Source organism: Plasmodium sp. gorilla clade G2, assembly GCF_900097015.1.
Source record: "Plasmodium sp. gorilla clade G2 genome assembly, chromosome: 11".
In the NCBI taxonomy this organism is placed as follows: Eukaryota; Apicomplexa; class Aconoidasida; order Haemosporida; family Plasmodiidae; genus Plasmodium; species Plasmodium adleri (nom. inval.).
The window spans coordinates 275,470-301,361 of record NC_041703.1 but is presented as its reverse complement, the minus strand read 5'-3'; the positions used below and the strand labels follow the sequence as shown (position 1 = coordinate 301,361).

Sequence of the window (25,892 nt, the reverse complement as noted above, 5' to 3'; positions counted from 1 at the left end):
TACATATATTTATATATATATTACACAAAATACTACATATCAATAATTTTATTATAAAAGGCATACTTGAAATTTTTTTTTTTTTTTTTTTTTTTTTTTTTTTTTTTTTTTTGAAATGAATTCTGTTAATTTCCGCCAAATATGATGAGCTATTTTAAAAACAGAGAGATTATTTAATAAACAAAAATTAAAAATTGTGATCTACATATATAAACATATATATAATATATATATATATAATATATATATATATAATATATATATATATATATAATATATATATATATTAATAAATGTGTGTGTATCAAATATATTTATATAATATATTTGTTTATATATGCAACAGTTTGTTTGATTATCTAAATGTATAAAATGAACGATTTAGATATCGATGAATATAACAGGAATATAATTCAAGAACTTAATGAAGCGGCAGATGAAGGTGAATATTCGTTGTCTATGTTTTTACATGACCTAATAGAAATAGACATGGAATCTAATTTTAGTTATAAATATATAATTATAGAAAGATTAGTTGAAATATGTATAAATTCTATAAATAAGAAAATGTTTTATTTAGCTGATGAGTGCATGTATTTTATTCGTTATTCTATAGATAAATGTGTAAATTTAAAAGATGAGATAATAAAGAATACTTCATTTTTTAACAATATAAATATTATAATAGACACATGTTCAAAAGAAATAAATCTTTATAATAATAATAATAATAATAATAATAATAATGATAGTTTATATATTTTTGAAAAAACATTTTTTTTTTTTATTCTTGATTTAAATAATAATGTAAATGATTTTATGGATACATGGAATATATATAAAAACGAATTGATACATTTTTATACTACCCTTATACATATAATATCATTAACTACATCTGAATTTTATGATATATTAAATAATATAAAAGAAGAAGATGATAATATTGAAATATATGATATACACATAGGATGTAAGTTAATGAAGATAATCGAAATATGTTTAGATGTATCAATTCTTATATTTAATAATATAGACAAGATAGAAAATATAGATATATTACAAACTGATATAAATGTTTTGATTAAAAAATTTGATGATATTCCAGATATAGAAATAAAAAAAAAAATTATATCAATGATGAAAGTTTTAAATAAAAAAATAATAAATGACAAAGAATTCAATGAAGAAATTAATAATTTTAATATTAAATATAATTTGTTATCTAATCTATCAAATAAGCAAAAATATAAAAATAAGAAAAACACGAAAAAAAATATAAAAAAAAATATAAAAAAAAATATGAAAAGTAATGTGATAAATAATATAAATAATGATTATTATAATTTTCTAAATATAACAAAAGATAAAAACAATATAAATATAAATTATTTAAAAACTAATTCATATATATATATCAACAATTGTTATCTATATCTTAATACATATGAACAAAATATAAATGATATAACAATGAGTACATCATCAAGTGGATGTAATAAAATAAAGTTATCATCATGGGGGTATAAAGGATCATTGTTAATAAATTTTTTTTATTCTTATTTTTATAATATTAAACATAAATTATTAGTAGTTATATCATATGATAATATGAAAATAAAAGCGGATCCGAATTACAAATCTGTATTCTTTTATTTTAAAAAGGGAGAAATATCAGGTATAAGTGAAATAATAAAAATATATATATGTGTGTATATATACTAAAAAATTTAAATGATAATAAAATTTTTTGTCACATAACGTTTTAATATATAATATATATATATATATATATATATTTATTTATTTATTTATTTATTTATTTATTTATTATCTCCTATTTATTTTTTTTTTTTTTTTTCCCCTTTCAGGTGTTCTATCCAACAAACTAAGGAATACTTTTAAAGATAAATTTTTAGACAATCTAGAAATAGGAATCAAACTAAAGTCAAAAGATATATGTAAGAATGTGCATGAACTTATGATGACTCGTATTGACATAGAAAAGTTGAGTGATAATGAAAGAGAGAAAAAGAAAGAAATACATGTTGATAAAGAATATAATTTTAAAGAAGATACTTTTAATATTATCGAACAGGTTCATAATATGGATAATGATAAAAATGAAAAAAATAAAAAAAATGATTCATATGATGAGTATGACCCCAATAATATTAATGATAATAATGTAGAGGTAGTTCAAAATAATCATATACATTTTAATAAGATAGAAAGAGATGATATGTCCTTTATTAATAATCATAATTTAAAAAATGAAGAAAAGTTAGAACGAAGAAAAGTTAGCTTTGCAACTACAAAAGAATTGTGCTTATTAAATGATGATATTTCTGTTGAAACAAAAACTATGTTATTAGAAGAATCAATATTAAAACATGTCCATTCAAATTATAATAATAAATGGATAAATAATAATATTATATATAATCAAAATCAAAATGTTTATTATGATAATAATAATAATAATAATAATAATTGTAAACAAAAACATGATAACAATACAAATTGTTTAAGTGAAAATTCGACAAGTAAGTCAAATAATGATTCTTTACTTATTCATCACAATCATAAGAAGGAAAAAATAGAACCCCTCAAAATTAGTTATGCTACTACAAGAGATTTATTTGGTAAGGAAGAATATTCAAAAGGAATCATTGAAGTAGATGATAATAACACGATGAATATAAAAAGAGTGAATCACCACCATAATAATAATAATAATAATATCAAAGAAGGAACCGTAAATTATAAGAACCCTTTCTTTAATCATGTAATTCTTAAGGATGAACATATAAATAACGATCAAAACAGAAATGAAGACTATTACACATATTCAGATAAAATAGAAAAAAAACAAAACGACCAGACAAATATATTGAACCATTATAGTTATGATAAAGAAAATATTAAAATAATAAATAATGAGGATAATACAAATAAAGAAGATATACATACAAATATATATAAAAAAAATGATAAAATAGATATATCAAATGAATATATTACAAATAATAATGAAGAAGAAAAAAATAAATACAATCAAAATATATCAAACGATTTACAAAATGAAGATAATAAGAAATATAACTATTCCATAAAAAATGATGAAATTTTTTTAAATAGTAAAAATTATAAAGAAACAAAAAAAATACATAATAAAAATAATGTGATAAACAGACATGATTTAGAATTAAATTCTGAATTACAAATGTCATGTAATTTAAATAATTCACAAAATAAATATAATATTAATAAAGATTATATTATAAAATCTCCATTTGATATTGTTAGGAAGTTATTAAACTTTGATGAAAAGCAAAAAAATATTGAGGAATGTTTAGAGACAATAAATAATTATAACATAAATGATAAAAACAAAAAGGAAAATAATATAAATGAAGATCAAGTTAATCATATTAAACATGATGATTCGAATACTATACTTAATCATAATGACAATAGTCATGATAATTTAAATAATTTGAGAGTGACAAGTAGAGAGGAAAATATCATAACAAAAAATATGACCCCAAAATACTCGACCCTTTTTAAGAATATTAATGATAAAATAAATTGCAATTATAAGAATGACAAATGTTTAATAAATAAGAGAAATGAAAAGAAGGAGAAAAAACAAATTAAAAAAAATAAAAATAATTATAATAAAGAAAATAATTATGAAAAAGACAAAGACATTGACAAAGACAATGACAATGACAAAAAGAATGATAATGATCATATAAATCATGACAAAAGTGAAGATAAATTTATAATAACAAATAATATAAAAAGTGAAGAAATAAATGAAAACGTAAAAGATGAAGTAGTAGATGGTGTTAATATTATATCAATTAATAATAAAGAGAAAATAAATGAACAGGATATTACAGGGGAAAAAAAAAAATTTAAAAACATTAATTTAAATAATACGTCAAATGCATATTCACAAATTGTAAATATATCAGGTTATGATGAACCTAGTAATGAATTAATTTACAATTTTGAAAATAATATTGTATCATCATGTAATATTGATAAAAGCTGTATAAGTAGTAGGAGCAAAAAAAGAATATCTACATCAATGATGAATAATATCACACCAAATAATGATAATAATAGTGATATTTATAATGATAATAATAATAGTAATTATTATAATAATACATATTTGAAACAAACTAATGATACTTATTCAAAAAATGTTATAGATTCACCTTACCCAATTAAAAAAGTGAAATACAATTATTATTATGATTCTAAACTATTTGAACTATTAAAAAAAGAAGATAATTTAGAAAAATTGTCAGCCAAATATTTAATTCGAGCTTACACATTAATTCAATATAATAAAAGATATGTACATATTCAAATCATTGACTATTTTAGATATATAAAAAAAGAAATTCTATTATCATATGATAACATTAATATAAAATATAATAAATTATTAAATAATATACAATCACAACATGATAACAAATTACAAAATATCTTAATAAAATATTATAAGCATTTAAAAGAACATACAAATCAAAAAAAAATTCTAAATCTTAATAAAAATATTCCAAAATCTATCAATATAAATAAAATTAAAATTAAAATTAAATACTTATATGATACACTTAACATAGTTCAAAGAACTATGAAAGATAAAATATTAAATTCAACAATTCTACTTAATTATAAACAAAGTGATATTTATACACCATCCTTTTCTTTAGGAACTATAATATCAAAATATTCCATATAAAAAAAAAAAAGAAACACATTTGTTATTTTTAATATATATTATATGATTAAATGTTTGTATCATTTTTTTTTTTTTTTTTTTTTTTTTTTTTAAAAAGAAATCTCATAAACATTTTTGTTCCAAAAAACTTGTTTTGTTGTGTTATGATTTTTTTTTTTTTTTTTGTAAGAAAGAATATCCATACATATTTTATTTACATCAAATTTGTTTTGTTGTGTTATAAAATGTATATAATATTAAACATATATATATATATATATATATATATATATATATATTTTTCAAATAATTGTTTTTCATATGAACCTACAATATAAACGTAAAAATATTAAACACCCTTCTTTTGGTTTACATGATATTATCATACATGAATTGTAATTTGAGACACATACTTGATATGGTCATATAAATATATATATATATAATTTATACAATGAACAAACAATTTGCATATTAAAGGATTAAATATGATATGCAAAACATTTAATAATGATTTTTTTGAAAATGTTTTTAATTTAGAAATACTTATGACTCATTATTATAATATATATATTCTTTATTTTTCAAAATAAGGAATTATAAAGTAATAATATAAAATTTGGTAGTATATATATTATATATATATTTATTTAATTTTTCTTTTAAATAATATCATATTTTTATTTTTATTAATATTAACAATTCTTTTTAATATTTAGCTAGTCAAAATATATAATATAATTTATATATTATATATTTTATTAATATTTCATATAATACTAAAAATAACAACATTTCGACCCCCTAATGCTCTATATATAAAAAATAAGTAATATAAAATATTTATGCATAATATATATATATATATTATTATATATTTTTTTAAACGCACTATTCATATATAATAATATATATTTTTATAATTACATTATAATAATTTATATAGATATATATATATATTTATTTTTAATTTTACAAAATAAATAATTGTAAAAATTCGTAAACATATTTATTTTTTTATCAAAATATACGAATGATTATTATATTTTTGAAAAGGTTTTTCCATCTAAATTTATATATTTATAGTTTTATTTTATTATATTACATTTAAGAGTGTATAAATCATATGAAAATAAATATATATATATATATATGTATATATAATATATATATTATATCATATAATATATGTAAAATTTTAAGGTTTAATATATTCATTTACATTATACCTTTTTGTTTAATAATTATTCCATTTGGTTATTTTTAAAATACGTTAATTCTTAAAATGATGAATAACTTTTGAGCGATGGGCGGACTGAAAAAAGTGAGAGAACTTTTATTTGTAGAAAATCGCATAATCTGATAAGAATTAAATATTATTTTAAACGAATAAAAAAATGAATAAATTTAACTAAATCATTATATATCTAAGATATAATTTATATATCCATGTGAGAAATACATTTAATGAGTTTAATATTATTGATTCCCCTTTACTTAGTACAATAATATTTTCCTGACCCTTTGAAATATTAAATGATATAATATTAATTTATAAAAAGAACAGAAAAAAAAAGAAATATTTTAAATCAAGTTTTGTTAAAATAAAGAAATATATAAATATAAATAAATATATATATATATATATATATATATATGTACATATGTTTATATAACATATAGCTAAAAATGCTTATGAAAATATGTTGAGAAAAAAAAAAAAAAAAAAAAAAAAAAAAGAACAAATTTTGGCTGTATTCACCTGAATTGTTCATATTTTTTTTTTAAAAAGGAATAAAAATATTTCACCAATTATATATATATATATTTATATTTATACACATTTATGTTCTATTTATATATCTTTGTCCATATGTATACAACTTACAAATATGTTATATTTTTATTTATCTTAAAATTCATATTTGCTACATCATTTTCAATAATATGTATTGCAAGTATATGAGTAAACATTTTTATCTTATTCATTATATCACACATGTAGAAATAATTATTTATCATATAAAATATTTCATCTGGAAATTCAATATAACAATATAATATTTGGTTATCTGGTCTTTTCTTTATAATATCATAATAATCCATAATACATTGACTTTCAGAAAAGTCTAAAATAGTTTCTATAATATTAAATTCATAATAAATTAAAAATACTGTAAAATGTATATACATATTATCATCTAGATACAATACTGGAATAATATTATTATTGTTATCATATACATTTGACAAAGTTTGTATATTTCTTTTTTTAAGAATATCTTGAATTTGATTAATTTTATTTTTTTCTTGTTCTTCAATTTTTTTTCTTTCATCTTGTGCTTTTTTTTTTCTTCTTAAATAATCTTCATACTTTTTAAATATATCTTTTTTTAATTTTTCATACTCCTGTATGTTTATGTAAGATTCTATGCCTTCAATATTTTTTAAGAGTTCATCAAATTTGTTTATATGTTTACATGCATCATGATACATTTCCATATTATTAGAGGATAAGATGCTAAAATAAAGACTTTTATATTTTTTATTATTAAAGGAAAATGAATTCTTACAATCATCTAAACATTTTATGTATCTTTTTTTTTTATAATGTATGATAGCTCTATTACAATATAAATCAGAAAGTAAAATTTTTACTTCATTAATATCTATCTTAATATTTTTATTTTTATCATTCTTAAGAAGATGCTTATTTTTAATCTTATCATTTGATTCAACGTCATTGATCTCTTCTCCGTTCTGTTTATGAACATCACCGTTTGTTTTATTGTTAATATTGTTACTATTACAAGGATATGTACATGTAACATCACCACTATTATTATTATTATGATTATTATGATTATTATTATGATTATTATTATTATTTTTCTTATTTTGTATATCTACTGATTTGAGATAATTATTTAATATATCAATTCCTTTAGTATAACTTATAACAGCGTCTTCAAAATATTTGATACCATCCTTGAAATAATCATTGCCCACTTCTTTATAATCCTGAGCTAAGATCAATGGATTATCTTCACTTGTTATAATTTTATATAAAGCTTCTAAATCCTCATTTTCTTCTAAATTTTTTGGAAGCTCATCCATAAAAAGGGGATGATCTACATGTTTGTATTTCTCCGATAGTTTCTTTATGTAATCAACATCTATATTGAAATCTTCATCAATATTGATGTTATTATCCATCTTTTATTTCTATAAAATTTTATTCTAATGTTATATATATATATATATATATATGTGGGTATTTTACATTATATATGCCCTCGAGGCAAAAACCACATATATAGAATATTATAAGTTGTATTACACTTTATAGATGTAGGTTTTTATTTTTTTAAATATGCATATAAATATGTTACAAAGATTGTAGTAAGGAGCTACTTTTTTATATAAATATATGTATATATTATTATTACATAAATGGTATGTACATTTTTGTATTTTAACAATTTTACAACAAAAAAAAAATAAAATAAAATAAAATAAAATAAATAAATATATACATATATATATATATATATATATATATATATATAATATATGTAAATATTATGGGATATCCATAACTGCAAAAATAATTAACATATTAAATGTTAACATATATAATAATATAATATGTATACATATTATATATATATTATATATATTTATGATAAAGAAATGGAGAAAAAAAAAAAAAAAAAAAAAAAAAAAAACTTCATTGACAATTATAAATACATAAATATATTATTTTTTTATCTACGTTTTATTTAAACAAACCTTATTTAATTTTATTAAAAAAAAAAAATAATAATTAACATAATATTACAAATGCAGAGAAAAGTTCTATATATTTTTTATATGATGAAATAATTAAATAGATAATAATACATATATATATTTTATATATATATATATATTTTTTTTTTATATGGCGTTATTCAATTTGTTATATAAAATAAAATTTTCTTATTTTTAAGAATAGAATATATTTTTTTATATTTTAATTTTTTGTACACAGCTTTCATATTTCCTCAAATATCTATAACACCTCGAATATGAATTTAAAAATCCAGATGTAGATTCATTCATGTTTTTAAGACAATTATATATTTTATCTTCATCATATAAACATTCATTTTTTGTTTGTGGAATCATAAGGGATTCTTTATTAAGATTAATTAAATCATCTTTATATTTTTTTATATAAAGTTCGTTTTCTTTTATTAAATCATTTATCACAGCTTCACTTAACTGATCATCTTCTTTTTCTAAATATAAAAAAATAAAATTAAAATGAAAATGTTATATATATATATGTTATAATATATTAGACGTGTGGATTATAAAATATAAAAATGGATATATTTATATGTATATGCATTTTTATATAGAATACCATTTATGGTTTTATTATTTTTTGTAGATAGATCATTATTTAATATATTTTCTTTTTCTATATTTTTTTTAAGTGTCGTTTCTTCATATTTTTTATAATTATCGTCATTTAAATTGTAACTAATATAATTCTCAGGTAGCAAAATTAAACCTCTTCTCTTTTTTTCGTCATAACATGAAAATGAATTACCCATTTTTTAATATATATAAATATATATATGTAATATATATTATATTTGTGTATCCTTTTAAAAAATATAAAAAGGATATAAACATTTATTGTATTAAGAGTTACAATTTATAGGAACATATTTTAAGGATGTCTTTTCATATAAGCAAAGAAAAAAAAAAAAAAAAAAAAATATACTTATGTTAATATTTTTAATATTTAACCTTTACATGATTTATTATATTAACATACAAACAAGAAAAAAAAAATATATATTTTTTTAAAGGATATAATTTTATAAATATATTATGAATAGAACCCTAAAGAAAAGATTAAATAATATTTTATCTTTTAAAAAATAAAAAAAAAATATATATATAATATATATATTTACTATTTATATTTCCCTTGATTTAATACGAATGAAGAACATAACTGGAATGTGTATTTTTTTTTTTTTTTTTTATTTGAGGGGAGGACCAGAAATTTATTATATCATTTATATTTTAAGCGTAAAATAAAAAATTATATAGGTGAATTAATATATATATGTATCAATATTAATTTTATTATTTTTTAAATTCACCTAATAAAACATACATACATACATATATATATATATATATATATATATATGTTGTTTATAGTTCATTTTTCTTATATTCCAATGACCATTTTAATATATACACTTTTGTTTTTTATCTTAAAATAAAACATTTCATTTTCTTCAAAAAAAAAAAAAAATATATACATACATATATATATATATATATATATATTTTTATTTATATCCGTTTAATGATAAGCACAAATTTAAGTTGCCTATATAAATACAATATTTTTTTTTTTTTTTTTAATTGGAAAATAAATATAAAATAAATGTAAAATAAATTTAAAATAATTTTAAGGTAAATTTGCAATTGTGATAATTTACAGATATAAATATATATTAATATATGACAATATTTATTATTTAATATAAAAATATACATATATATATATATAATATATATTTGTAGTTTTTTATTATAATGCTGAAAGAACTTAAACATAAAACGTTCTTATTCATATTTAATTATTTTTTATATATATATATAAATATATATGTATGTATGTATATATAAAATAATAATTGTTGGAATTAATAAAACAACAAAAAAAGAAAATTTACAAAGGAATTATTATATAATATAATATAATATAATATATATATATATATATATATATATATATATATATATATATATTTTTATATAATTATATATTTGTATATTTTGTATATAAAAGGGAAATATGTTAATCAAAAAAAAAAAAGAAATAGAAAAAATTATATAAATGAAGAATTTTCTTAGTAAGTTCCTTTTAATCCAATTTTTTTAAAGAAGCAAATAAATATTACTACAATGTTATATATATATATATATATATATATATATATATATATATATGTATTATATTATATTATATATATATATATATATATAATATGAATATTATAATATTATATATATTAATATATATATCATATTAATACATCTTATTTTTTAATTTCTTTATTTTTTTTTTTTTTCTTATATCAAATAAGTTTTCCAAAAAAAAAAAAAAAATAAGAATATAATAATAAAAAATAAATACATATAATATATATGATATATTCTTATATATATATATATATATATATATATATTTATTTATTTAAAAAGAAGAAAATAAAAAATTCATATTTTATTTATAAAAATAAAGTGATATATTATTATATGTATGTATATTATATATTTATTTAGATTTGAAAAAAATAAAAATATACATAATATTATATATATATAATATATTTAATATATATAATAAGAAAAAAAAGCTTATTACAAAAGAAACCATTTGAAAAAAATATATATATGTGAAATGCATATTTATAGTAATATAAAAAAAAAAGACGAATATTTTTTTTTTTTTTTTTTTTTGTAATTTTATAAATTTACATATTTGTTCTTAAATGAATATATAAAAAATATATATATATATAATATATATATATATATTTTTTTTTTTTTATGTAATATTATTTTATTTTATATTTGTTCCCTTTATTTGAATACTTTAAAAAATGAATATTTAAATATTTTGTTTGGAAAAAATAAGATTAAACAAACAATATATATATAATATATATATAATATATATGTATTTTTTTTTTTTTTTTTTTTTTTTTTGTGTGCAAGATTGATAAATTTAACATATATAAAAAAATAAAAAAAAAGAGTTTAAACATTTAATAGTAAAAAGAGTTAATTTATAAAGATTGAAAAAAAAAAAAAAAAAATCATTGAAACGAAATTTATAATGACACAATCATATAAATAAAAAGAAAAGGAAATATATTCCTCTATTCTGAGCTTATATGAAAAAATATTATATATATGTAAATATATTTAAGATTTATTATATATATATAAATAAATACATATATTTTTACATTAAGATCTTATATATATTAGTCACTATATCATTATAGCAAAAAAAAAAAATAAATAAATATATATATATATATATATATATATATATATATATATATATATATATTTTGATCATAATAATTTAAGGACCTACAGCTTAACAGATATTTGTAAAATATTTTTGTTGCTAAAGAAAAAAAAAAAAAAAAAAAAAAAAAAAAAAAAATATACAATATAATATACTCCATATATATACGCACATACATACAAACACACACACACATATATATATATATATATCTATATATATCACCAAAGAATGAATGTTACAAATGTAGTAAAAAGACGAAAGAAGTTATCTTATTTTCATTCACTTCTTCTGCTAATATTTTCTTTTTTTCTATCATGTGCTAGATGTATGGATTATTATAAAAGACTGGGCGTTAAAAGAAACGCCACAAAAGAAGATATTTCAAAGGCTTATAGGCAGCTAGCGAAAGAATACCATCCAGATATTGCACCAGATAAAGAAAAAGATTTTATAGAAATTGCAAACGCATATGAGACTTTATCAGATCCAGAGAAAAGAAAAATGTATGATATGTATGGAGAAGATTATGCTCAAGGTGGTATGGGTGCTGGAGGTCCAGGTGGAGGAGAGCATGCTCATGGTTTTCATTTTGATCAAGATGTAGTAAATGAAATATTTAAACAGTTTGCAGGTGGTGCTGCTGGTGGTGGTGGTGGCAGAGGTGGTAATTTTCATTTTAAATTTACATCAGGTGGTCCTAGTTTTAATCATTTTGAAGATGAATATGAAGATTTATATAAGAATGAAGTTTTAAAAATAAGTTCAAAGAATTTAGAATCAGTATTAAATGATATATCATTTTCTTTAGTAATAAATTTTTATTCACCTACTTGTTCTCATTGTATATCTTTTAAGAAGAAATATTTAAAATTACGTAAAAAATTTGATGGGTATATAACATTTGCTGTGGTTAATTGTCAAGAAGAAAATATGTTATGTAGAAAATATAATGTTAAATCTCTTCCACATTTAGTATTAGTTAAGTCTGATAGATCATATGAAACATTTTATGGTAATAGAAATGATGAGAATTTAACTTATTTTATAAAAAATAATATTCCATCTGCATTTATAGAATGTAGTAATCAAAAAAAGTTAGATAGTTTTTTGACTCAAAATATAGAAATACCTAAGGTTCTTTTTTTTATATCTCAGAATGATAATATAGTAATGTTAAAAGCATTATCAATGGAATTTAAAAAAAGAATTAATATGGGTATAATATATAATAGCAATTATAGTGTAATGAAATTATTTAAGAAAAAGAATATAAAGACACCATCCTTATTACTTGTAGATGATATAGATAGTTTATCAGGTGATTTAACTCAATTAAAAAATTTCGATTTCAATATTTTATCATTAAAATTAAGTCATATAGTTGCACAAAATAGATTAAAAAATAATTTATATGGACATATAACAACATATCAAGAATTAACAAAAAAAAAATATGAATCTGGACAATGTCATGAAAAGGATTCACAGATCTGTTTTTTTATTTTAAAATTATTAAAAAAAAATTATAAATCCTTTGATGAGGATATTAAAAAGGTAGCAACCAAATTTTCAAGTGACCCATTAAAAATTTTATATATAAATATATATCAACAACCATATATATTAGATTCTTTTGGATTATCTAATGATTCTAAATATTCAAATGGTCTAATTTTGGTTGCCTTTAGACCTAAGAGACAAAAATTTAAAGTATATGATGGTGATGTTAATGTGGAAAATGTACAAAAATTTGTTGACAATGTGGTTAGTGGGGGGGTATCAATAAATCAAAATATAAAGAGAAGTCTAAAATTTGTGAACGTGGAACATTATGATGACGAATTGTGAGAAGATACATAAGAAAAAAAATAAAAAATAAAAAAAAAAATAAAATGAAATAAAATGAAATGAAATAAAATGAAATGAAATAAAATGAAAAGGTGGGTTTGAACTATAAAGTAAATAAAAAGAATGACTCAAAATATTAACATGTCATAAAATTAATAAGTATTATTTGGAAGAAATAATAAAAAAAAATATATACATATATATATATATATATATATATATATTTTATATCATTTTACATTTTTGTGTTTGTGTTTGTTTGTGTAACAAACCTTTCTTTTTATATTTTGGCTATTCAATATTTCAATATGAAGAGCAAGTTTAAAATATAACCCACATCCCCTCATAACATTGTATAACCTAATTTTTTTTTTTTTTTCCGCATCTTTTATATATAACCTTATAAACAATTTTTCAGTGCCACTATGAAATATATATATATATAAATATATATGGTAATATAAAATTTTGACATTTTTTTTTTTTTTTTTTTTATTTTTTTCTAATATGTATAAAAATATATATACATATATGTATATATATATATATATATATATATATTTATTTATTTATTTATTCATTCATTTTATTATTTTTTTTTTTAAGTGTGTATATATTTTACAACACACATGTAAAACATATATGTTTATGTAGAACGAACATTATTTTATTTTTTTATATAAAATATTTGATCATTTTTTCCATCAGCATATATAATCGTATATATAAATATTTAATATATAAGAGTAAAGAGCCAGATGACACATGATCTATGCGACTCTTTTAAGAAATGTAGTTACACATATATATTATATATTATATATATATATATGAAAATAGTAGGGATCCTTATGGGTATCATATTATTATTTTATTCGGTTATTCACTTATTTTTAATATTTCAATGTTAAAATGGAATATCAACTTTTTTTTTTTTTTTTGTAAAAAAAAAATATATATTTTTTATATATTATTAAAAATATCACAAATGAGAAGGCAAACAAAAAAAAATAAAAAAAGAAAAAAAAAAAAAAATACACAATGAATTATATTGGATAATATATCATATGAACACATCTCAAATATATTATATTCTTTATATTTTACGACCATATCATTTAAATTATTATTCAATGTAAGAGAAAAATACACATATAAAATGGCCCCCCCAAAATATATATATATATATATAAAGGGTTCTTAATTTTTTAAAATAATTTTTATATATTGCTATTATTTATAAGATATAAATTTTTTTTTTTTTTTATATAAGAACATTTAGCGTTTATCAAAATAATAATTAAAAAAAAAAAAATATATATATATATTACACATATATATATATATTTATATATAATATATTATTTAATATTTATTTTTAAAAATAGTAATATATAATAAAAAGGATATATTAATAATTTTTTTTTTCATATTTAATGCACTAGTTACTTTTATACACATATAATATAAAAAATAAATATATTATTTACAAAAAAAAATATATATATATATATATATATAATATAAAATAAATAAATGTAATAAAAATATATTTCTTCTTGTATCTAAAAAAAAAAAAATATATATGTATATATATATTGATGTGTTGATATCATAAATTCTTAAAAGTATATATTGAACATTTTTTATTATTATTATTTTTAAAAAGTAAAAAGAAGTATATTGTTATTCCTTATATATTTCTTTCTTCTTATTATATATAATATATATATTAATAAATATATATTTGCATATATATTTTTTTTAATATTATAAAAATATAAATTTATCAAATAAAAAAAAAAATATTATTATACTATATATATAAATATAAAAATATAATATATATATTTATATATGTATGTATTTATTTTACTTTTATTATTATTTATATATACATTATATATACAAAATAGTTTTTATTTTTTTTTTTTTTTTTTGTATCTAGTGTATATTCATATACATATAAAATATAAATAATACATATATATTTTTTATTATATTAATATTTAATAAATCAAAAAAAAAAAAAAAATAAAACAAAATAAAATAAAATAAAATAAAACAAAACAAAACACAACAAATTGTTTATATTTTTTTATAAATATTTCTTTACATTTATTTAAATATTAATATTTTAGTATTATTTATTCCAGTGGGGAAAAAAAAAAAAAAAAAAAAGAAATACATATATATTAAATATATTTAAATATATATATATTAAAAAAATATATAATAATAAAAAATACATACATTAAATATATTTATATATTAAAAAAAGTTTATTATTTTATTTTATTTTATTTTATTTTATTTTTTATTTTTTATTTTTTATTTTAATTTTCCTATTTTTACAAAATGATGAAAATAAATTTGTACAAGTTGTTATGCTGCATATGTGTAATATTTTTGTTAGATAAAAATGTGGTAAGGTCAGGTGATAACATGAAATATAATGATATGAAAGGATTAGATGATCTAAGTAAGTTAAATGATGATCAGGTGAAAGATATTTTAGGATTAAAAATAGATGGAGCAAAAGAAAGAATAGAAAAATTATTTCATTTGATAGATAAGAATAATGATAAAGAAATAACAGAAGAAGAATTAACTACATGGTCAAACTTTTTAAAAAATGAAATATTTTTAAAACAAGTTCAAGCAGAAATGGGACAAATAGATTCTGACAAGGATGGTTTTATATCTTTAAATGAATTAAATGATGCCTTTGCACAAAATTTAGATCCTAAAGAAGTTGAAAAACATTCAGAAGGATTATTAAAAAGATTTCAAATTGTTGATAAAGATAAAGATGGTAAACTTAGTATAAACGAAGTAGGATTATTAATTGATCCAATGAAAGATGAAGAATTAAAAGAATTAGAAATAAATGAAATCCTTGAACATCATGATGTAAATAAAGATGGAAAAATATCATTAGATGAATTTAAACAAACTAGATCTGATGAAAGTTCAGGAGTTAAGAAAGATGATGAAATGGCACTTGATGATTTTAATTTCTTTGATACTAATAAAGATGGTTTTATAGATAAAGAAGAAATTATTAAAGTCTATTTTGATCCTGCACATGAAAGTGGAGCAATCAATGTTAATGAAATCAAAGAAAATATATTTGAAGGAAAAAAAATTACATATGATTTATGGAATGAAAAGGCACTCAAATTAGCTGTAACATCAATAACTGATTATGGTGATGTTATAAGATATCCAGAAGATTTTAAATTAGATATTGGAACAAATGTTACCTTACCAACTGCTCGTAGTAGAGCTTTTGACGATGATGATGTTGATGCTGACAATTCAGAAGATGATAAAGATGAAAATGAAGATGCATCTCAACAAAAATCTCCAGCAATTGACGAATTATAAAAAACATATCTTTATATATATATAAATATATATAAATATATATTTTTTAATATGAAGAGAAACAACCAAAAAAATTTTAGCAAACACAATAAATAAATAAATATATATATATATATATATATATATATATATATATATATTATATAACATTGTTATTTTTATTTTTATTCAAATATATAACATATTGTTATATAATTATTTTCTCATTTCGTTCTTCCCTTTTTTTTTTTTTTTTTTTTTTTTCTTTTTTCTCTTCTTTCCATTACTTATATTTCTTTTTTTATATTATTTAATAACACATAATATACAAATATGTGACATTTTTCTTTTTAAAATAAAAAATATCAATTTTTATTGTGAATATAACTTTATCAACATATGAACATATCAATATATCAATATATCAATATATATATATAATAATATACCAAATATATTTTGTAAATATTATATATATATCTTATATATATTTTTATTTTTAACATTAAGTAGACATTTATAAAAAACGCGTAAGGAAAGAAAAAAAAAAAAAAAAAATAAAATAAAATAAAATAAAAATAAAAATATTATATTTAAATTATTTCATGTTGCACATTGTTAAGTCATAAGAGAGAATATGTATTTAAAAAATTGTTGCTTCCTCTTCAAGGATATACATATATATATATTTGTTCATTTGAATAAATTTGAATTAATATAATGAATATGTTATTATAAAAAGTAAAATACACACAAAAATATACATATATATATGTATATATATTTGTTCCTTTTATTATATATCTAATTTTTGTTTTCACTTCAATGTTTGCATGACTGAATATATATCTTCACCCATCTTTGTTGGATTTAATATAACGTGAACACCTGCATTTTGTAAGGCTTCTATTTTTCCATCTGCTGTTCCTTTGCCACCACTTATTAAAGCACCAGCATGTCCCATCCTTTTTCCTGGTGGTGCACATTTTCCAGCTATAAATGCAAAAACAGTTTTTTTTTTTCTTTTTCCATTATCTACATTATTTTGTATTAACCACTGAGCTACTTGCTCTTCTGAATCTCCCCCAATTTCTCCAATTAATAATATACATTCTGTTTGTTCATCTTCTAAAAATAATTTAATGCAATCTATAAAATTCGTACCATGAAATGGATCCCCACCTATACCTATACATGTTGATTGACCTAAACCAACCTTAGTTGTCTGATTAACTCCTTCATATGTTAAGGTACCACTTCGACTTACTATTCCAACACAACCTTTTTTATGAATATGTGATGGCATTATGCCAATTTTACATTCACCTGGTTTTATGATTCCAGGACAATTGGGACCAATCAAGGTTGTCTTCTTTGACATTTTTAAACAAGATTTCACTTCAAGCATATCATGTTGGCATATTCCTTCAGTTATACATACAATTAATGGAATTTCAGCTTCAATCGATTCAATCATTGCATTCTTTGCATGCTCGGGTGGAACATACAAAACGGATGCATAACAATTCGTCTTTTCTTTTGCTTCAAGAATTGTACCAAAAACGGGTAAGGTATATTTATTATCATAACTTGTCCATGTTGTACCCTTTTTTTTGGGGTTTACTCCACCTACCATTTTTGTTCCATATTTTAAGGCTTCGGTTGTATGAAAAGTGCCCTGAAAGAAAAAAAAAAAAAAAAAAAATATGAACAAAAAGAAAAAAAAATATGAACAATAAGAAAAAAAAATATGAACAAAAAAAAAAAAATATGAACAATAAGAAAAAAAATATGAACAATAAGAAAAAAAATATGAACAATAAAAAAAAAAATATGAACAATAAAAAAAAAAATATGAACAATAAGAAAAAAAATATGAACAATAAAAAAAAAAATATGAACAATAAAAAAAACATATATACATAATATATATATATATTTGTCTTACCTGTTTTCCCGTAATCCCTTGGCATATTACTGTTGTGTTTTTATCTATGAACACTTTACTGGTTGCTGAGAAATATCTTGCCTAATAATATTTTTTTGATAAAGCAATAAATATATATATATATATATATATATGTATTGTTTACATATTCATATAAGAGAAAAATATATAAATGTGTCTATATATATAATGTATGTATTTTTTTTTTTTTTTAATTTAATTTTTTTTGTTGTTATACCTTCAAGGGAAAACATAACTTTTTCATATTAGAATATTTCATTTATTATGACGTGAAATTATTTAAATAAATAGCATACTGAATAAAACATAAAAAAATAAAAATAAATATATATATATATATATATATATATATAAATTAAAATAAACAATAATTTGAATTTTTAATGATTCATATAATATGTTCGTTTTGTATTTAATAAAAGGACATTTTATGAACCATATTTTGTTTTTATTAAATAAAAATTATAAAACTTTTTAATTTGATACATGTTTATATGAATAATATAAAATATATGTATGCATACATATATATAAAATAAATTAAAATATTATATATATATTTATTTATTTATTTATAACATATATGAAATAAAATATTAAAAAGGAATTAAAAAATAAGAAAAAATATATATTATATTTTATTTTAAATATGAAAAATAATTTTGTGTTAAGCACATTTTTTTCCCTACAAGGGAAAATTACCGTGTTACAATATTTTAATTTATAACAATCTGAAATGATATTACAGAGAGGATATTTAAAAAAAAAAAAATATATATATATATAATAATAAATTAACACATTTGTGTTGCAACTGAAAATTTTGGAAAATATTTTTATGTAAAATTTTTTTTTTTTTTCTTATTTAATGAAAGGTATGTGGATTTATTTATTCCTATTCTAAGAATACAATAATATATATATAATCATATTATCAAATGAGAAAAAGAAGACATGGTTTGTTTTATAAAACACCATATCTACAATGAATGTATATTATTTAAATCATAGATTGTAATATGATAATTATATTCGTGATTAAATCACATATATATATTATTAAAAATTCAAATAATTTTTTTTATATATTGGTATAACCAAAATTAAGAGCATTTATTCTTTATAATGTTAATGACAATATTAAAAAATGTATCTTAACAATATTAAAATAGTTAAAATGTATAATATATATATATATAACATATGGATATATTTTTATATATAAAATAAATGTTTCACATATCAAAGATAGGCAAAAATAGCGAAAAAAAAAAAAAAAAAAAAATATATATATATAATATATATAATAATATATGTATATATTTATATATTTATATATTTTTTTATTATGATTCCTCACGGACTTCTCTAAAGTAAGGATGCTCCATGGCTTCCTTTGGTGCGATTCTTTTTGCGTGATCATATATCAACATTTTATCGATTAAGTCAATTACTTCATCTTTGGCTATATCAATATTTGATTGTGTTAAGAAATGGGACCATGGTTTTCTTTCATATTCTCCTAAAATATTAAGATAATGTGGTTTAAGTTTGATATTATATTTTTTTAGATATGCGTGTAGATCTTCTGTTCCTAGAACTTTAGCTATTTTAACTAATTGATCATAATTATCATGACCACAAAAGAAAGGTTCCTTTTTAAAAATCATACCAGCAAGCATACAACCAAGACTCCATATATCTAATGAGTAATCATAAAGTTGTAAATCGATAAGAAGTTCAGGACCTTTATAATATCTACTAGCAACTCTAACATTATATTCTTGACCAGGATGATAAAATTCAGCTAGACCCCAATCAATTAATCTAATTTGTTTATTTTCATGATCAATCATAATATTATGTGGTTTCACATCTCTATGCATAATACCTTGGCTATGACAATAATCCAATGCTTTTAAAATTTGATAGATATAATAACGAATGTCTTTATCTGTAAATTTAGGATATAATGTTTTAAAATCTATATTATTAATATATTCAAATATTAAAGATGGTGTTTTAGTAACAGGATCTTTAACTATATCTAATAGTTTTATTATATTAGGACCACCATTCAAATTTTGTAATATTTTTATTTCTCTTTTTATTTTCTTTTTTTTAACAGGTTTTAATACTTTAATAGCACAAGGTCTATTACATTCTGTATCATATCCATTAAACACTTCACTATATTTCCCCCTTCCAATCTTTTTCATAATCTCATAACGATTCGGTTTATTCCATTGTAGTTCTAGATTATCATAATCATAGTATTCTTTAGGCTTATGAATATTGACATCAGCATAAAATTTTGGTATATAAATTTTTTTATTAATTGAGCTAACTGACATTATTTCTGTCTCTTTTTAAAAAAATTAAAAAAGAAAAAGAAAAAGAAAAATTAATGTAAAAATAAAAATAACAGAAATTCAAAGAAAGTCAAATGGGTTTAATAATATAAATATATATATAATACGAATAATGGGTTCAAATAAATATATATATATCCTACATACATATATATAATATATATATATATATCGGTTGAATATTGCCTTATATATTTTTCTCTTTACACATATACACAATTTATATATTTCTTAATATATACAAACCAAAAGTTTTTTTTTTTTTTTTTTTTAATTTATTTTGTTATGAAAAAATTAAATATATATAAGAATATTCTTTGATTTTAATTAACATAAATATTTGGTTGTTGCAATATATATATATATATATATATATGTTATTTTTGTTTTCTCTGACGTTTTTATTATATATTTATATATAATAACGATCTCGATTTATATTTTTCTTATATTTTCTCATAAATATATAAAATGAATAAATAATTCATTTATATTTTTTATTTTAATTGGTATTTTGACTTTGTTTTTTATTTTTAATATGTATTATTATTATATAAATTAAAATAAATAAATATATATATATATATATATAATATTTTTTTTTTAAAGTATATTATAATTTTCATAAATATATTATTAAAATTGTTTCTTTTTTTTTTTTTTTTTATATTTAAGAAAATAATATATTTTTTCAAATATATAAATATATATATATAATTATATTTTTTTTTTTTAAGGTTTACAATGAATATATATATATTAAATATATTATATAATATTATATTTTGATTGGAAATGTGGTATGACAAAAAAATTTATATTTTAAACTAAAAAAAAAAAAAAAAAAACAAGTTATATATATATATATATATAATATATATATATATATCATGTACATATATAATTTTATAATTATATCAGTTTTTAACATATTTGATCATATATAAAAATATAATAACAATTTTATGTATATGTTTTATATTTATATTATATATTTACTAATATAATTTTATGAGTAGTTTATATTTATATATGCGCATCAAAAAAAAAAAAGAAAAAGGAAAAAAATGTTCTTAATATTTTAATATATTCTTATAGATATTTATTTTTATACATACAAATAATAAATATAAATATATATATAATACCTACATTATATTATTTTATTTTTTTTTTTTTGTTATTGCCTCATAAAATATATTATTATCATCCCCAAAAAAGAACTCATTTTATAAAGAGTGAATATTCCTTTATCATATTTGTTATATATATATATATTTATATATTTATATTTATTTATTCTTTTATATCATATTTTTTAAAATAATTTTTATGTACTATTTAAAGGGATGAACAAAATTGGATTGATTTATATATTATAATATTATATATGTTATTTTATATATACCTATTAAACCTTAAAATATTTGACATGATAATATTAATTGATAATATTATATGTACATATATAATTAAAAAAAAAACATATATGTATGTTTTTCATTACTTATAAATATTATCTCTTGGTTCCCTTTGAATTTACTATTCTTATGAATTAAACATATAAAATATGTCATGTGTATATAATACAGGCTAATATATATATATATTATATATATCATTTAATGATTCTTATAAATGTTTAATTTATTTATGTATACTTGTTATATGTAAAATAACATATATATATATATATATATATTTTCTCTTTTGATTTTCAAAGTTTTTTCTTTGAAATACCTCAAAAAAGGGTTATATGATATGATGGTCAATTAAAAAAATAAATATGTGGACATAAAATTATTTAATATGTAATACAAAATGTATACACATATATATAATATTTTATACAATTATAATTTTAATTTTGTTATTTATAAAACAAGAATAATATATATATATATATTAAAGAAAATATAGAAGCTTTTCTTATGTTAGTTTTATTTGGTTTATCACATTACCATATTATCTAATAGAAAAATAATAAAACAATATATATTTTATTCTTCTTTGTGATTATTTTCTTATTTATTTAATTGTAATGATCGACATGAATATCTTTCCTTCATCTATCTAATTGTTTATTTATAAGAAAGTTCTATAATTTTTTTTTTTTTTGATTTTTTTGAATGATTTGATGATTATGACATTTTAATATGTCATCTATAATTTTAGCTAGTTGTATATCCTTTTCTGTAACATCTTTCGATGTGTGTGTGTATGTTTTTATTTTAATTTTATTATATTCACTAATATATTTACAATGATGATTTAGTTTTTTATTTTCTTCAAATAATTTATTTAGGAAGGTGCAAGCCTATTAGTGTATCAAGAGAAGGAATAAAAATGAAAATAAATAAAATCAACAACATAATATGAACAGATAAATGAATATATATATATATATAATATATATATATTATATATTTGTATAATATAATAACATATATGTGAATACATTTATTACCTCATTAAATGTAGGGAATTTGACTTTTCTCTGTATGTAATTATAGCAATTTGGTTTTACTTTATAATCCCATGATGGAATTAAACAATTAATTTTTGTTTTATCAAATAATTTCATTTTCTATTTTTTTTTTTTTTTTTTGTCTTTTATATCATAAATATAAAATGTAAAAAATATATGTACATATAAATAAATATATATATATAAGAAAATATTTATTCAAATTATACAAATGAAAAATTATATGTAAGTTCTCTTTTTTTTTTTTTTATTATTTTTCAACTAGCCAAAAAAAAAAAAAAAAAAAAAAAAAAAAAAAAAAAAATTCAGGTATTATAAGTTAATATAATATAAGAGGATAAAATATATTTTTAAAATTTTAAAAATATACATAAAATATACATAAAATATATATAAATATATATATATATATATTTATTTATTTATGTCGGTTTATCAGTTTCATGTTTTAAATGCTTCATTTTATTTTATGTGAATAATTAATATTAATTGATGAATTAAAAAAATACGAATGAACAAAAAAAAAAAAAAAAAAATAAATAATAATCCACTTGTATCATTTATTTATTTAGGTTTATATCATGACTATCAATATATATAGTTACAGGACCATCATTTGTTACATTGATATTCATATAGTTTCCAAATTTTCCTATTTTAATTTTATCATCATGGTATTGCTTTTTAAATTCGTCTATAATTTTATTATAAAAAATTAGAGCTTCTTTTGGTTCTTTTGCTAAATGGAAATCTGGTTTATTTCCTTTTTTTGTATTTCCAAATAAAGTAAATTGTGAGACAATTAAAAGTTCATAATTTAAATCTTTAACACTTCTATCCCATGTTTTGTTATCATTATTCCATAGACGTAAGTTTAAGCATTTTCTAATTATATATAAAGCATCTTCCCATGTATCATTTTTATGAATACCTAAAAAACATATTAATCCATTCTTTATTTCGCTAAAAATTTCTAATTCTTTTTCATTTTCTCCTACATTTTCTTTTCTTACACTTAATATAGCTCCTTTAACTCTTTGTATTACAGCACGCATTCTACAAGATATTTCTTTTTTTTTTTTTTTTGTTTATTATAAAGATGTGTAACTACAAATATGAGATATAATATATATATATCAAGTTGGAATTAAAAAAATAAAAGATTAAAAGGAATATATTAAAAATATGAATATATTTAACACGTACATATAAAAATATATATATATATATATATTACATTTATGTTGATATATTGACAGAATGTCCTTTTTAATATATTTCTTTTTTTTTTATACAACAAAGATATTTATTTTGCATATGCTTCATATTAAATACGTATACATTAAATCTTAATTTATTCTAAGCGTTGTTGTAATTGATAGATAAAAAAAAAATATATAAATAAATAAAAATATATATATATATATATATATTTATATTTAAATAATTAAAACTTATTTAAAGAAGAATCAAAAATTATCATATTAGATAAAAATAATGAACAAAAAATTGTTTTCTTTATATTTACATATATATATAAATATATTTATTTATCCTTTTAATTATAAATATAAAATCTAAATGAAACAATAAAAAAAAAAAAAAAAAAATTATAAAAATAATAAATCATTAAATATTAAAATATATATTCAATTAAAACATATATATATTTATTTACATGGTAAAATATAAATGATTATTCTAAAGTTTACCATTTCAATATTTCACATTTTATTTTTTTTTTATTTCTTTTTGGCATAAAATATAAAAACACCAAAACAAAATATATCAGTGGTTGTTTTTTTATATACATATATAAAATATTATTCTGAAAAATATTGCTACAAAATTTTTAATTATTTTAAAATAAAAAAAAAATATAAAATAAAATAATAATAATAATAATAATAATAATAAATTAATATAAAAATATAGGTATATATATGTGCTGTAAAAAATTATAAATATATTTTATT

The 25,892-nt window shown here is 17.4% G+C and overlaps 9 protein-coding genes and 1 non-coding gene across 10 annotated transcripts; 4 read left to right on the top strand and 6 right to left on the bottom strand.

Moving 5' to 3' along the window:
* Positions 1-363: 363 nt before the first annotated feature.
* On the top strand, positions 364-4,768 carry PADL01_1107300 (conserved Plasmodium protein, unknown function; the record flags this gene model as incomplete). The annotated part of the gene is made up of 2 exons (XM_028682528.1): positions 364-1,678; positions 1,872-4,768. 2 exons carry the CDS (start codon positions 364-366, stop codon positions 4,766-4,768), a joined length of 4,212 nt encoding a protein of 1,403 aa, XP_028538797.1.
* Positions 4,769-6,026: 1,258 nt separating this feature from the next.
* Positions 6,027-6,131, top strand: PADL01_1107200. The gene has a single exon (XR_003699354.1). It is a non-coding gene; the product is annotated as a small nucleolar RNA snoR07 (non-coding RNA).
* Positions 6,132-6,631: 500 nt separating this feature from the next.
* On the bottom strand, positions 6,632-7,963 carry PADL01_1107100 (conserved Plasmodium protein, unknown function; the record flags this gene model as incomplete). The annotated part of the gene is made up of 1 exon (XM_028682527.1): positions 6,632-7,963. One exon carries the CDS (start codon positions 7,961-7,963, stop codon positions 6,632-6,634), a length of 1,332 nt encoding a protein of 443 aa, XP_028538796.1.
* Positions 7,964-8,755: 792 nt separating this feature from the next.
* Positions 8,756-9,351, bottom strand: PADL01_1107000 (conserved Plasmodium protein, unknown function; the record flags this gene model as incomplete). The annotated part of the gene is made up of 2 exons (XM_028682526.1): positions 8,756-9,030; positions 9,159-9,351. 2 exons carry the CDS (start codon positions 9,349-9,351, stop codon positions 8,756-8,758), a joined length of 468 nt encoding a protein of 155 aa, XP_028538795.1.
* Positions 9,352-12,098: 2,747 nt separating this feature from the next.
* Positions 12,099-13,718, top strand: PADL01_1106900 (heat shock protein DnaJ homologue Pfj2; the record flags this gene model as incomplete). Its single annotated transcript, XM_028682524.1, has 1 exon — positions 12,099-13,718. The coding sequence occupies one exon, from the start codon at positions 12,099-12,101 to the stop codon at positions 13,716-13,718; it is 1,620 nt and encodes a 539-aa protein (XP_028538794.1).
* Positions 13,719-16,076: 2,358 nt separating this feature from the next.
* PADL01_1106800 (endoplasmic reticulum-resident calcium binding protein) lies at positions 16,077-17,108 on the top strand (the record flags this gene model as incomplete). The annotated part of the gene is made up of 1 exon (XM_028682523.1): positions 16,077-17,108. The coding sequence occupies one exon, from the start codon at positions 16,077-16,079 to the stop codon at positions 17,106-17,108; it is 1,032 nt and encodes a 343-aa protein (XP_028538793.1).
* A 796-nt stretch (positions 17,109-17,904) lies between these two features.
* Positions 17,905-19,315, bottom strand: PADL01_1106700 (succinyl-CoA synthetase alpha subunit, putative; the record flags this gene model as incomplete). Its single annotated transcript, XM_028682522.1, has 3 exons — positions 17,905-18,765; positions 19,036-19,116; positions 19,274-19,315. 3 exons carry the CDS (start codon positions 19,313-19,315, stop codon positions 17,905-17,907), a joined length of 984 nt encoding a protein of 327 aa, XP_028538792.1.
* Positions 19,316-20,402: 1,087 nt separating this feature from the next.
* On the bottom strand, positions 20,403-21,410 carry PADL01_1106600 (casein kinase 2, alpha subunit; the record flags this gene model as incomplete). Its single annotated transcript, XM_028682521.1, has 1 exon — positions 20,403-21,410. One exon carries the CDS (start codon positions 21,408-21,410, stop codon positions 20,403-20,405), a length of 1,008 nt encoding a protein of 335 aa, XP_028538791.1.
* A 2,116-nt stretch (positions 21,411-23,526) lies between these two features.
* PADL01_1106500 (pterin-4a-carbinolamine dehydratase) lies at positions 23,527-24,012 on the bottom strand (the record flags this gene model as incomplete). Its single annotated transcript, XM_028682520.1, has 2 exons — positions 23,527-23,745; positions 23,896-24,012. 2 exons carry the CDS (start codon positions 24,010-24,012, stop codon positions 23,527-23,529), a joined length of 336 nt encoding a protein of 111 aa, XP_028538790.1.
* A 464-nt stretch (positions 24,013-24,476) lies between these two features.
* PADL01_1106400 (D-tyrosyl-tRNA(Tyr) deacylase) lies at positions 24,477-24,971 on the bottom strand (the record flags this gene model as incomplete). The annotated part of the gene is made up of 1 exon (XM_028682519.1): positions 24,477-24,971. One exon carries the CDS (start codon positions 24,969-24,971, stop codon positions 24,477-24,479), a length of 495 nt encoding a protein of 164 aa, XP_028538789.1.
* Positions 24,972-25,892: the final 921 nt, after the last annotated feature.